This window comes from Oryx dammah, unplaced genomic scaffold (assembly GCF_014754425.2).
Source record: "Oryx dammah isolate SB20612 unplaced genomic scaffold, SCBI_Odam_1.1 HiC_scaffold_29, whole genome shotgun sequence".
NCBI classification, from domain to species: Eukaryota; Metazoa; Chordata; class Mammalia; order Artiodactyla; family Bovidae; genus Oryx; species Oryx dammah.
In genome coordinates, this window is record NW_024070213.1 from 87,840,188 (window position 1) to 87,855,538 (window position 15,351).

Here is a 15,351-nt window from a genome sequence, read left to right on the forward strand (position 1 = left end):
GGAAATAGCCCAAACTGGGGCTGGCTGCCTGCGTCAAAAAAGAGTTTAAAGTCAGTCTGAAGAAAAGGGAAATTTTACCCTTGTTGAGGGAGTGAAGAAATTACTGTCATTATTTCCAATCATTATGGTTAAGTGAAGCTTACTTTTCTTGGTAACTGTGTCTTTTTTGGCTTTGAGCCTCTTGAAATTCTTTCTGTATAATGCTTAACAAATCTATGAAACCCTTGAGGGGCCACTGCCATCTTTATTAAGTTTCCAGAATCATTTTTATAAATTTGAAAAATACAGAAATGCAGAGAGGGGGGTAAGAACCCCCAGAATTTAGCCATAAGTCTTTCATTTATTTATATAACTGTCCATTTTTGGTACAGCTATTTTCTCTAGGTTAAGAACATTTTACCTTGTCATTTAATAACAAAAGTAATAATAGAATAGCAGCTGCCAGTTTTTAGATGCATTCTTTATGCTAGGACCAGGGCTATAGTCTTTTTGCATGCTTTGGCCCATCCTCACAGCATCTCCTTTTCAGATGAGGTAGTTAAGACTTTATCATTATTGGTTTCTAGATACTCTGCTGAGATTTTTGTGGTCTCTCTCAGGATTGTTAGCCAGGGAAGAGAGAATGGAACCATTGTATTTCATCATCATTATTAATTTAATCTGTTTTTCCTTGTTAGACACTTAGGTTTCCAGTTTTTAGCATCACTATAAACAGTGCTGACTTGTACATCCTTCAAATAAATATCTCAAGTGAATTAGGGTATCATATGTAAATTGCTAGGACTTTAATTATAAAATTTTTAAAATTGTACCAATACACTTTAATAGCAGTTTGTATGAGATTGCCTATTGCCCTTTCCTTACTGATTTCTTGTGGTTGACACTATTCTTTTTGAACTTTATCACTTAGAGTATATGTACCATAAACGTTTTTGTTTCTCTACTTCAAAGGAACCTCGAAAGCTCAGTTATGCTGAAGTGTGCCAGAAGCCCCCTAAAGAGCCAGCTCCAGCTCTTGCACAGCCACTGAGAGAACTGCGCTCCAATGCAGTATCTCCCACCAAAAATGAAGAGAATGGAGCTCCTGAGAAGTCCTTTGAGAAACAACACGAGAAGCCAGAAGCAAGGGCTAGTAAGGATTACTCTGGCTTCCGAGGCAATGCCATTCCCAGGGGAGCAGCTGGAAAAATCAGGGAACAGAGACGCCAGTTTGGCCATAGGTCTATACCTCAGGGAGTGACTCGACGTAATGGCAAAGAGCAATATGTGCCACCCAGATCACCAAAGTAAAAAAGCAAAACAAAAACTATTCAAAACCTTCTCTCTCTTCCCATTAAACTTGAGCCGTGGCTATACTGAACTGTTTTGGAGGGGAGGGGGTGGCCAGGAAGGAAGCAAGAGAAAGTACATCCTTAAATCATTACGGATTTTGGAGTTGTGAGCAGTAGAATCCCAAAATTCATCTCTAAAGTGATTTTAAAATGCTGGAGGATTCCAATCAGTATAAATATATATATATATGTATACATATATAAAATATAATTTTTCTATTTTTGTTTTTGATTTTAATTTGCAGAGATCTTCTGCCTGGAATCAATTTTGAGGGTTCAGATTTAGCTTGGGAAAAAAACCTATTACACATCCTTCAGTAGGAGACGAGGGAGTGAGAGAAAATATTTTTTGAAGAAGCATTTCTGTAAAATTAGAAATTAATTTTTTTAATCTATTTAAAGTTTGGCTTGGAGAATGCCATTTCTGCCTATATGGCCTTGTGTTGCAAAACAGATCAGTGGCTGGGGTGCCTGTTGTGGTGTGAGTGTGTGCAAGTGCGACTGAAGCCAAATCTGTTGTCATGTTAGTAAATGATTTGAAAACTGAATGTAATACTTGAGTAGATTTTTTTTTCCAGTTTGAAATTTAGTCTGTCTTTTCAACCTTACTAATATTTCATTCAACAAGCTGTTAAACTCTGATTGTGTTTAGAGATAGGACTACCAATCAGTTTGAAATTCAAAGAAAGAATGGGGGTTATTCAAAAAACTGCAATTTTGTGGTAGATCTGAGTGGGTGGGTCAAATGGAGTTCAGAGGTTTAAGCAGCCCTGTGATTCTCCCCAGCCCCCTAAAATAGGAAACAGTTTTCTTTTGTTAACTTCATTTGTTACTCTCAGTTCTTTGACTACCCACCCCCCAAAGCAAAAAATAACCAACCAACTACAGAATTGTATGTTTCTAACTGCCTTGATGAGTCTAGTCAAATCATAACTGTTCTAAATTTCTGACTTGAACATTGAAGTATTTTACTCTTCTGGTCATGTATTTAGAACTTAGATCTCAGAATGGTAGGGCAGACTGACCCTACAATAATTTATTTGTTAGTGTTAAAGATGAAGCGTTGTAGCCAACTCTTAAAGTGTTAAATAGTATAGACATTAAAAGAAATTTCTTTTTAAAGGCTTAATTTGGGGACAACTTTTTTCTGTTTACATTGTATTTATCACCTCCTTTCTTTCTCTTTCTCAAAAAAAAAAAAAAAGACAAGTTTGGAATTCACAGAAACAGCCAGCAAGTCACAAAATTTTTGAGTTAACGAGTTAGATAATTAAAATTAATATAATTTCTCAGTGAATAAAGTTGTAACTCTTATATGAAATAGGCAAGTTTACATGCTGGTGTTTAGAAAATGGCTAAAAAATCAAAAACCATGTTGCATTAATCTGTTTTAAGTCATACTATTTTCAGAGTTCTGTGTTTTCTCTTTAGGGATAGTTTGTGATAGTAATAACTGTCCCTTATGTTAGTGAATTACATTTGTACAAACTGAAACTGTAAATTGTGAACACTGGAAAGCACCATTGTGATATAGAATAAACATCTTAGTAATATATTAAAATGAATGTAAATGGAGGTTAAAATTACATTACTGTGAAGCTCATCTTCCAACTCTAAGTTAAGCTTTGGAGATTTGTATTAGTAGGTAATTGTTCAGAGCTTTGAAAACACTGCACATTTCTGTACAATCCAGAATTATCACTTCTTTGTAACTTATTATTCAGCTTGGCAATTGCTTTTGATTTGGTGGATTGATAACATGATATAATATATTTAAGCAGTTCGAAGCTATTCATTTCTACACACTATTTTCTACTAAATGAAACATACAATAAAACTACCTGTGTTGAAATTTGGGGGAAGTTTAGGTCCTTTAAAGAAAAAAAAAAGTATTAATAATCATTGACTACATCTATGATAAAAGTGCTTATTTTGGTTTACTTAGATAATGCTGCAGCTGGTGGAATGATAAGCATTTAAAGTGTTAACACTCTGTGAATGCATTGGATTTAAGAGAATAAACATTTTATAAAAATCACTTGGTAAGGATTATAAACTTAATTATTGCACTTAGATGAAGCTTTTTTTTACAGTGTGTCACAGAAATAGGCCTTTATTATTTGTATCCTTGTGTGTCTTATTGTTAGTCTACCTAACTTCTAAAAACTAAATGTTTTTAATTGATACACAAGACAAAAGAGTTCTTTAAGAAAGCAAGTGCGTTCTTGCTTTTTCCAAGAATGTTATTGAAAGTAGAAATTTAAAAACATGACCATTTAAAAATTTCTTATTAAATACAGTGTTTTAACTTAATTTGCCTCATTACAGCTAATAGTTTCCATTTTGATGGGATGTATAGGGAAGAATAATGTGTGTGTGTATGTGTGTGTGTGTATATATATATATAATATATATATTCACAGTATGTATTTAGCATTTATTTTATTACATCAGATTAAGGTCTGTATCTAAATGATGCCTGTGAGTTGTGTGAAACTGATGGTTTTTTGTCCAGCGTTACTTTGTAAACTGATGAAGGTCGGGCGTTCATTGTAGTTTAACTATTTATTTGGTTCTTTAGAAGGCAGACTTTAAATGTCTAGAGTTTCTCTTCATTCTTATGACTTAACACTTCCTTGGGTTGTTGAAGGGTAAAAGTAGATACAAATGATAATTGAGTGTGTGGTACAGTGATCTTCTGCTACATACAGTTCTTAAGGTATGAGGAGAAGAGTTATACAAGGTCATCACCTTGCACTTCGTAGAAAAGCTATATAGAGATGGCAAAATCTGCCTCCAGTTTCTATCCAGATAATTAAGATTTTCATGTTATCTAGGCCTGTCTTTAATCTGAGTAATTTCATTTTTGCAAATACACTGGCATTTAAAGGAATGATCCATCTAAATTTTTTTCAACTGGATTTTAGAAGAAGATAAGATCTTTCAGTGATATAGTTTTACTGTTATCATCATATGTGTTCAATGTGCATGTGATCAAATGACATGCAGATTTATTTATTTTGGATTCCTAAAAATTAAGGTAGCTTGAATATTATTTTACATTCCTTTTTCTTTTTTAAATAACCAGGATGGCTTTGGAGAAGGCTTCATGATGGAGTATTAGCATCTGCTGGAGCAGAAAATAGTATTTAAAAGTCACTGAACACTTTCTAAAGTTTTATTAGTTGTGACATTAATATGTAATCTTTTGGCTTAAATGTCCACTGGTTTTTTACTTTGACACCGTTAAACAGTACTGGGGTTAAGTTTCTGATATATATATATTGGCCATGTATATTAACCATATATTTAAAGTACTGTTTTTGTTTTTACAGAAAAGGTAAAATGCAAAAGTATGTTCCTTTTGAGGGATTTTTATAAATTCTTAACTACAATTTATGGCATTCTTTCATAACTTTTTACATGTCTTTACAATTTGGTGGCCATTAATTTAACCTAGGGCTTTTTGGTGTATGCTAATTTAACTAGTCTGAGATTTCAAGAAGAAACATAGACATTTCAGTCCTCATTAAATGAGAACATTTTAAGAAGTTGAAAGAGAATTTGTTTTCAAGTTGAGTGTATTTTCTTTTAAAATCCACCTGATTGTTAAATAGTTTCAGTTTTATTTTTAAAAGCTGCAAATTGTTGAGTAGACGGTTCCTAAAAGTACAAGTGAAATATCAATAAGGCTGTGTATAAAATGGTTTTATTTTCAGTTATGCAGCACAAAATACTGATTAGTATAAGAAAGAATCTGCATCATTATTGGGTTTTGTTTTTTTTTGGTTTTTGCCTGATTCAGGTGTCCTTTGAGTGACATCTCGTAAATGTTTGGGCTTGGGAGTCAGAACCAGTTACCTGGCTTCTCTTGTTCATTGCTTAGGTTTGTTCTTGTTGTCCACACTGCCCCCCAATGCCCCCTGACATGTGCACATGCTCATGCATATTATGTTAAAATGAGTACATCCTTGTATTTGTATTTTTGTTTTCAACATTGCCAAGGTGCTATCGGAAATTAAAGTAACACAAAAGTAGAAAAAATAAAATTATTAAAAAGCAGGACTGGTTTCCTTTTCTCCAGGTGGCTCATATCTAATGACTGCTTGTATTTACTTTCTGATTACTTTTTATGTTGACCACTCTGTAGTTCTATTTTGATTTCAGTTGTTGGTTTTTTTGTGTGTGGGGGAGTGGGCCTTGAAGTAGATTGTGTGATACTTCATCTGCAAAGAGAGAGAGTAAAAAAGCTAGAAGATTCAGCTCTGTGATTCTGGGGTTTTATTCTTTTAGTGTCAGAAGCAGTTATTGAAGGGGAGAAAAATCATAAGGCAATATATATATCTTTAGAGTTTTGCCTTCATGGGTCAGATAATGACCTGACTTGAGTATGTAGGCTCTGGACCTTTAATCTTCTGTTTTGAAGAGAAAGCCTTGGTTACCTTTACTTTTTCAACCACCTCTTTGCTTTGAGTACAAACAGTATGAATCTTAATTTTTTTTTTTAATCTATGATAATGGGAAAAATGGAAAAACTGAATAATCTGTGGCTTTTTCAAATAGCTGATTTATGTAAATTAATGTGGTAGCTCAACTTTTATTTAATATAGTATTGCTATAAAGCCCTTAAGTGTTATATAGCTGTTATGCCACAGTTCTTGAATTATCTAGCTGTAATAAACTTTTTAATAGTAGAAATCAAGGTCTTTTAAATATAGGCTAATTTCAAATTAAATATTCTAATCCTCATATTCAGAAATTTTTATTCAACCAAGTTATGTGTTGTATGTTTATAAATAATATACATAATGGTAAAATTTAATGTGAACATTCACTTTGATAGTTACTTAGTTCAGTAATATTGTCCTTGTAACAGCTAAAACCTTTATTTTGCTAATGAACATTTATCTTAATTAGCTGTTATCAGCAAAATCTTCCCAGTAATAACAGATTTATAGGGGTAACATGCTGACAAAGCATTAGGGCCTTCCTATCAGGTGTTTTGGGTTTATTTGGTCAGGAGAGGAGATGCATAACTTAATTTTCTTCTTTACCATATCAGGAACACAGTATAATTGTGTATCACTTTTTGTGAACTAATGCCCAATTGATAAACTTAATTATGTAGGCTTTTCAGTTGTTTTAAAAGTGGCTTTGTTGAAAGATTCTCATCACTGAGATAACCTTATATATGCCTTGTTAGAAAATGTTAGCAGAGTATTGTATGTCTCCCAAGTTTAAATTTCAGTTTTATGCGTAGAAGTTTTTATAAAAAGTTTTAACATTTACTACTAAAGGGTTGTGAGTTTCCTTTAAAATCTTTGGCATGAAAACTATCATGGGTATCTTTAGTTGGTGTGAGGGTTTAAAGGAATTGAGATGTTCTTGCTTTCTTCATAATGCTCCTAAATATGGCCCTTCATCATCATCTGGTGGTGTAGGAAGGAACAAGCTTCCTCAAAGTTTTTTCTTTTAAATTCATTTTGGTAGCTGTTCTGCAGGTCTTTGAAGCCCCTATACTTCTCTTCTGTTCCCTTTGTGTATCTACTGTATCACACTTAATGAACCACGGTAGAATCTCACCCTCCCTATACCCTTATGTAGGCTGTTATTTGTCTTAAGTTCTATTTTAGCCGATTTGCATTCCAAATTCTGCCTATACAAATAACTATGACCTCAACATGTCAAAACTCAGGGTATTGACAGCATTGAAGGTAATCATGAGTGGGGCATTCATTTAGCCAGTATGTCAAGTATTACCAGTATTTACACTTCCAGGCAGTGTGCTATGCAGCAAAAAATAGGTTGGATTCCAACCATTATGGTCCTTAGCATTAGATAGTCATAAGTAATCGCAAAATTAGACCAGCAGTAAATGTGAAAGCTGGAATCCATGCAGAATCATGGCAGAATCAGGCAGAATCCATGCAGCTGGAGTGGGAGATGGTATAGGAATGGAATGCATCCCGGGTGCCTCAGATGGTAAATCCATGCAGAATCATGGCAGAATCCATGCAGCTGGAGTGGGAGATAGTATGGGAATTGAATGCGTCCCTGGTGCCTCAGATGGTAAAAAATCTGCCTGCAATGCAAGAGTTGCCGGGTCTGATCCCTGGGTCAGGAAGATCCCTGTAGAAGGGAATGGTAATCCACTCTAGTATTCTTGCCTGGAAAATTCCATGGAAAGAGCCTTTCCTGAGAAGCAGAGGACAGATGGGGGAGTAGCAGTTAGGTGAGCCAGGAGGAGAGTGTTGGAAATGAAGGAATAACCTGTACATTACCACTTTATATCGGAGAAGGCAATGGCACCCCACTCCAGTACTCTTGCCTGGAAAATCCAATGGACGGAGGAGCCTGGTGGGCTGCAGTCCATGGGGTCGCTAAGAGTCGGACACGACAGAGCGACTTCACTTTCACTTTTCACTTTCATGCATTGGAGAAGGAAATGGCAACCCACTCCAGTGTTCTTGCCTGGAAAATCCCAGGGATGGGGGAGCCCGGTGGGCTGCCATCTCTGGGGTCGCACAGAGTTGGACACGACTGAAGCGACTTAGCAGCAGCAGCATGCATTAGAAGAATTGTAGGGTCCTGCAGATACAGTATGGAGGACCTTGTTCCATCTTCCAAGCTGAGGCTGGAGAAGGAGGTAAGAGCCAGACACCTGGGACTTAAAATTTGTGCATTGTGGAGAGCAGATGAGACCAGTTAGAATTTACCTGGCGATGATACAGTTGGAACGAAGTGGTAGATTTGAGAAACATTTGGGTATAAACACTTGAATGGATTAGATAAAGAGGGCAAGGGGAAGGCGTAAGAAATGACTCATACATTTGTAGCTTTGAAACTGGAGGTTTGTGGCATTCACCGTGGTTGAATACACTGGCAAAGAACCTTTTGTGGGTGGGAAAATATGAGTATAGTTTTGAAATGGTTATGCTTGTTTTTGCAGGATTTCTGGTAATCCTAAAAATGGTAAGATGGTGGGGGAGCTGCAAAGTTAAATATTAAAATCCCTTTAATTATAAAAGATTGTTTAGCATTAGGGTGGCTTTCCTTGGATAACTTTTTTTTTTCCAGCTTACTGAAAAATAGGGCTAAAAATTATTTAGTTTATGTCTGCCTCTGTTTCTTTGTCTTAATTGTTGCTACCTTAATCCTAATCATCATCCTCTCTCCAACTGGACAGTCTCATGTGCTAAGCAACTACTGTGCTAAGCACTTCTTAGATGACTTCATTCAAGTTGTAATGTTTTCAGTCCTCACCAATAAAATAGACTGGGGAGGAATTAAAAGCATTAAGCTTGTTGTAACTGTTATTACTACTAAAACAAATGTTTTGTTAACAACTTGCCATTTTTTATGTGAAGATCCTTGTGTATGTGTTTAGTCACTCAGTGGTATGTGACTCTGGCCCCATGGACTGTAGCCCACTAGGCTTCTCTGTCCATGGAATTTTCCAGGCAGGAATACTGGAGTGGGTTGCCATTTCTTACTCCAAGGAATTTTCCTGACCCAGGGATCAAACCTGCATCTCTTGTGTCTTATGCATTGGCAGGTGGGTTCTTTACCACTAATACCACCTGGGAAGCCCTTAAAAGATACATGTGAGGATAATTTAATTCTTTGAGCTTGTGTACTCACCAAAAAAAATTAGGGGATAATAGCAAATACTCATCAAGCTTCCAGATTAACTTAGACTAAACTAAAAAAAAATTTATTGTATCTTACTGCTATCTTATTTTCTTGTGGACATATGGCTATTTGTATAGCACGCCATTTTTCATCAGTATAAGAAAATATACAGTAGCTCCATGACCTTAATTGTTCCATTTATGACCATTCTCATCTTACATATCTACTGTAAGCCAAGATACTAGGTGCACAGGATGCTAAAATTAAGAAAATTCTACCCTTAGAAAATTGAGAGGCCAGCATTATAAGCCAAAATATTGCTTAAAAAATATGAATGTTTTGATATTAGGTATACACCAAGACAACAATGGTCAACCCTCCTGGTGGAGGAAGACATTAACTTCCAGATGGAGTCTTGATCAATATGTGTTGGCTAGGTAGGTGAAGGAAGAATGGGCAGCAAACTGACAAAGTACAAATAAAGGCAAAGAGGCATGACCATGTGCAAATTCAGTATAATAGTTTGGAATGGGTGGAGTGCAGATTTCAGTAGAGTACTAGAGAAAAGCTAGTAGGATTTGTTTTACAATCAAATCATGACCAACTGTATGCTAAAGAAATGACTTCATTTGATTCTGTAGGGAATGGAGAGCCACTGAAAGTCTTAAGCAGAGGATTATGGTTAGATTGGAAAATGAGAACACAAACCTGGTGGCTTTGTAAATAGTTTGGGAATTGGCCAAGTGAGAAAGATGTTTGAAATTAAGGGAGCAGCAGTTAAAACAGTGAGAGGATGAATACAGATGTCCACATCCTAATTCTCAGAACCTGTGAAAGTTATTTATACAGCAAAGGGGGTTTTGCAGATGTGATTCAAGATTTTGAAATAAGGTGGGCTATGAACTGTCCAGGTGGGCCAATATAATCACAAGAACGCAGGGATTTGACAGTAGTGGGAAGTGTGACAATGGAAGATGAAAGTGGTGTATCCGTGTGCCAAGAAACGCCAGCAGCCTCTGGAAGTTGGAAGAGGCAAGGGAAAGATTATTTTCTGGATCCTCCAGAAGGAACCAGCCCAGGCAACACCTTTATTATGAGTCGTTTCAGGCTTTTGACCTCTAGAACTGTAAAAGAGTAAATGTGTAGTGTTGTGAAACACTAAGTTTGTGATAGTTTGCTGTAGCAGCAATGGTGCAGGTATATATGATTCTAAGGAAGTCAAGTGGGTAGGAACTGGTATCTGATTAGATGTGAGAATGAGGGGAAGATTTCAGGATGCCTGTGAGACCTATCTGGTCAGTAACTTGAGAAGTCATGAGTGAATAAGATTAGGAATTGATTGCAGAAGATAGGAGGGATAAGTACAGAAGCCTAGAAAATGTCAGGCTTTAGGGGCGGGAAGAAAATGTATCAGTACAGTTGGTCCTCTGTAACCTTGGGTTCTGCATCTGCAATCTAAAATACTCAGGAAAAATGTTCCGGAAAATCTCAAAAGGCAAAACTTGAATTTGCAGCGCACTGGCAACTATTTACATAGGATTTATATTGTATAAGGTTTTATATGTAATTTAGAAATTAAGTATATGGGAGAAGAAAGTATACAGGAGGGTATGCGTAGCTTATGGACTTCCCTGGTGGCTCAGACAGTAAAGAATCCACCTGCAATGTGAGAGACCTGGATTCAACCCCTGGGTTGGGAAGATCCCCTGGAGTAGGGCGTGGCAACCCACTCCAGTATTCTTAACCTGGAGAATCCCCATGGCAGGCTACAGTTTATGGGGTGGCAAAGTTGGACACAACTGAGCATCTAAGCACGGCACAGCATCCACAGCTTGTATGCGTATACTATATTGTTTTGGCAAGGATGGGATGAAACAGAAGTTCTTATATATTGCTATGGGAGTATAAATTAATGAGACCATTTTTTGGAGAGCAATTTGCTTCATTTAGAGAGTGATGAGCACGCTTTGCAAATTCGTAATTCTAGGTTACATATCCTAGGACTTGATTCATGGAGGCTACAAGAATAATGCAGTTTTTTTTTTTTTAACCAATGAGATGAAAACAGTGTCCATCAAAAATAATTATAGTAAGTTTTGTGATGGAATACTATATATCACTTGAAGTGAATGAATGGAACAGCTCTTACATGTCAAAAGAAATTTTTAAAGAGCAACTTAGATTGACATGTTTGATACTTTTTACTTATAGTTTTAATATGACTGTATATTGCTTACGGATACACTTACTAAAAGTATAAAAATGTACCAGTACACTTGGGAATGATACCAGCTGCAAGATAGTGGATACCTTTTGGGGATAACTGTCTTTGGGGAAGGAGGAAGGGAGGTAAATAACAAGGGATGTATGTAAGGGTCTTCAAATATATCTGTGTCTTTAAAGTTCTGAAGCAGAAATAGGTGGTTAGATAGGTACATACGTATAATTCTCTAACTTATAAATATTTTCAAATAAAAAACAATTTTTGAAAATACAAAAAAGGCAGAGGAAAAGGAGTTCCCAAACAATACTGGCATTAAATGTCCTGACAAAAGCAAGAGAAAGAGATGTGAAATTTCAAGATGTGAAGTATAGATGCCACGTAATTGAGATGACTGAAAAAGCCATTGAATATGACAGTTGGACACTTACTGGTAACCATTACCAAACTGATTCAGAAGACTAGGAGTGGAAGCCTAATGACAGAGGGTTGAGAAAAGGTTAGAAAGGAAGCAGAGGGAAGTCAGTGGCTTATTAAAACGTCCAGTGATGGAGCTGGATCCAAGTGCATAATTAGAGTTATTCTAACCCCTGCCTTTCTCCTTCCTTCTCACCTTTTCCCCACACCTTTCCCTCGCATGCCCAGTCTGCTAGCTGTGTGTTGGCTTCTTCCTCAAGGGTGTTCTCTATGTGACAGGAAAGACTGGTCAGTATCAGTTATAGGTTTACCTGGTCCTTGCAGCTAAGGAAAGAATTCTCTTCCCATTGTGCATATGACAAATCTTTCACATAACAGGACAAATCACCCTCAAGAGTTGATGGTCCTGTAGCTTGTGGTCCTCAGTCATCAAGGGGTGGGATACACCCAGTATCTATTTATCATTTAGGTTCCTTTTATTTGTTATTGCTAAAGTTGCAGCTCCTTGATTTCTGATACGTTTTCAAAAGCTTAGTAGTCATTTTTTAAATGTTACTTATGTTTTCCATTAGGTTATCATTTTTTTGTTGTTTACTGGTAGGGTTCTTTTTATGATCTGGCTATTTCATTGTCTATTAAATATACTAAAAGTATATTATTGTAACTTCTAAAATTTTCAACTTTTATATGGTTTCTTGCATTTTTAATTGTTTTGAGGGCCATATCTATCGACCTTTATCTGTGTGACTCTCTTTCCTTCTAATATCTTAATAATTTTTTCTCTAAATTATAACTTTTAAATACATTCATTTTCTTTTGGTGCATTACGAAGTGTTTATCTTATTTCTTCTAAACAGTGAAAAACTTTTTTTAATTTTTTTTTTTTTACTTTCCTTGAACATTCAAGAAGCCCAGGTGGCTCAATGGGAAAGAACCTGCTGGCCAGAGCAGGAGATGCAGAAGACTCAGGTTCGATCGCTGGGTCGGGAAGCTCCCCTGGATGAGGAAATGGCACCCCACTCCAGGATTCTTGCCTGGAAAACCCCATGGACAGAGGAGCCTGGCGGGCTACAGTCCATGGGGTTGCAAAAGAGTCAGACGGAACTTAACACCTGAGAATATCCAACCTTCATTTAAACTTTAGAATCAGTCAAGATTTAGAAAATTACAAAGATTACATTAACCTTTCTAGATTAATTTTTGGAGTATTGATATTGAGTCTTCTCATCTGGGAATAGGTAACTATTATTAATGATTACAGTGTCTTCATATAAATCTTATGTATTTCTTGTTAGGTTTATTTCTACTAATGTTTTGCTGTAACAGAATGGCTTTTTCTTTGAATTAACTATTGCTATAAGACAAGAGAAACCTTTTTTAAACACTGTATTTCATGTTACATTAATTCAGTGTGTTTGAATGAATGAATGAGTGAATGATAGTATTTTAGTTGATTTCCTTGGGTTTATGGATAGACAATATTTCCAAGTTTTTAACTACTGTAATTATAAGACTTTTTAGCAATTAAAAAAACATTGCTTTGTAGGTTCATATTTTAAAATATTCTTTGTCTTGCATACATATCAATATTAGATAAAATAGAAAAAGATAAAATTACAAAGCTATGATCTTCTGCAGAAATAAGAAATCTTCTCTGTACTTAAAAATGTTTGATTATGGAAATTTTAAACTATGTACAAAAGTAGACTCAAGCTGCATATCCCCATCACCCAACTCCTGTTATGACCTCAGCCAATATTATTTCAGATATACCTCTACCTTCTTCCTACCCCACCCTCCAGTGGGTTATTATGAAGCAAATTTCAGGCATACCATTTCATCCCTAAATATTTGAGTGTGTTTTCCCTTTATAAAGTACTATTTTAGGGACTTCCCTGGTGGTCCATTGGCTAAGACTCTGGGCTCCCAATGAAAGGTGCCCAGGTTTGATCCCTAGAGAGCTAGGGACTAGGTCCTGCATGCTGCACATAAGGCTCTGTGCAGCCAAATAAATAAATTAATAAGTAACATATATATTTTTTAAAGTATTATTTTAAAGTTCTATACTGGGAGTTCCCTGGCAGTCCAGTGGTTAAGACACTGCGCTTCCACTGCAGGGGGCACAGATTCAATCATAACCAAAGTAAAACCAAAAAAAAAAAAACAAGCTATAGACCAAAGATAATTGTAATACGTTTTACCATAAGGAAGATTCATTTTTAAAAATTCTATTAAAACAATTAGAAAAATATAATCCAAAGGGGGAGAAGAAAAAGGGCAAGACTGTAAAGTGCAATACACTGGCATGGGAACCTAAGAGTTAAAATCTTTCAGGGAAATATGAATTCTCTCTTAAAACAAGATATCATTTCCTATTAACCATACTGATAACATTTCAACGGTGTGCTAATATCAAGTACAGTAAAATGCAGAGTACTGGGAATTCTCTTAGATTTCTGGTGGGAGTACTAGCTCTTTGGAAAGTCATTTGGCAATATGTAATGCAGGTGAAGGTGATCAAACTTAACAATTCAGATATAGACAAGATATTCTCACATATGTACTCAAGAACATGTATACAAGACTTCTGTGGAACTCTGTAATAGCAAAAATCAAAACCCCAAAACAAGCCCCAAATTCTAAATATTTAATAGAGGTAAATTATAACATGGTCTTGGGGGCTTCCCAGGTGGCTCAGTGGTAAAGAATCTGCCTCCAGTGGAGGTGACATGGGTTCATTCCCTGGGTCGGGAAGATCCCCTGGAGTAGGAAATGGCAATCCCCTCCAGTATTGTTGCCTGGGAAATCCCATGGACAGAGTAGCTTGGAGGGCTACAGTTCACGGGGTTGCAAAAGAGTTGACATGACTCAGTGACTAAACAACTACAACAATACCAATAAGCAGTTAAAATGAATTATCTAGAATTACATATATACATACATACAGAAAAGAGTATACAATATGATATTATGCCCACAAACTTTATAAATATGCAGAAGATAGTGTACATTTGAGTAATAGCTATATTATTCACTTCTTGTTTTTGCTGACTGTATAGAGCTCCATCTTTGGCTGCAAAGAATATAATCCATCTGATTTCGGTGTCGACCATCTGATGATGTCCATGTGTAGAGTCTTCTCTTGTGTTGTTGGAAGAGGGTGTTTGTTATGATCAGTGCGTTCTCTTGGCAAAACTCTATGAGCCTTTGCCCTGCTTCATTCTGTATTCCAAGGCCAAATTTGCTTGTTACTCCAGGTGTTTCTTGACTTCCTACTTTTGCATTCCAGTCCCCGATAAAGAAAAGGACATCTTTTTTGGGTGTTAGTTCTAAAAGTTCTTGTAGGTCTTCATAGAACTGTTCAGCTTCTTCAGCATTACTGGTCAGGGCATAGACTTGGATTACCATGATATTGAATGGTTTGCCTTGGAAACGAACAGAGATCATTCTGTCGCTTTGGAGATTGCATCCAAGTACTGCATTTTGGACTCTTTTGTTGACTATGATGGCTATGCCATTTCTTCTAAGGGATTCTTGCCCACCGTAGTAGATACGATGGTCATCTGAGTTAAATTCACACATTCCAGGGCATTTTAGTTCACTGATTCCTAAAATGTCGACATTCACTCTTGCCATCTCCTGTTTGACCATTTCCAATTTGCCTTGATTCATGGACCTAACATTCCAGGTTCCTATCTAATATTAGTCTTTACAGCATCGGACCTTTCTTCCATCACCAGTTACATCCAC

The 15,351-nt window shown here is 36.3% G+C and overlaps 1 protein-coding gene and 2 long non-coding RNA genes across 5 annotated transcripts in view; 2 read left to right on the top strand and 1 right to left on the bottom strand.

Annotated features, from left to right (window-relative positions):
* Positions 1-5,393, top strand: part of LARP4 (La ribonucleoprotein 4) — a 70,013-nt gene extending 64,620 nt beyond the window's left edge. For 2 of the 3 annotated variants that reach the window (XM_040234053.1, XM_040234054.1), the window contains one exon: positions 952-5,393. In XM_040234053.1, the coding sequence (XP_040089987.1) occupies positions 952-1,290 (339 nt within the window). In that variant the 3' untranslated portion in view covers positions 1,291-5,393. The remainder of the gene's footprint in view (positions 1-951) is intronic. The other variant, XM_040234052.1, reaches the window with a different exon arrangement.
* Positions 1-15,351, bottom strand: part of LOC120858222 — a 182,691-nt gene that overhangs the window by 13,510 nt on the left and 153,830 nt on the right. The window lies entirely within an intron of this gene.
* On the top strand, positions 7,764-13,449 carry LOC120858221. The gene is made up of 2 exons (XR_005719810.1): positions 7,764-7,977; positions 12,509-13,449. It is a non-coding gene; the product is annotated as an uncharacterized LOC120858221 (long non-coding RNA).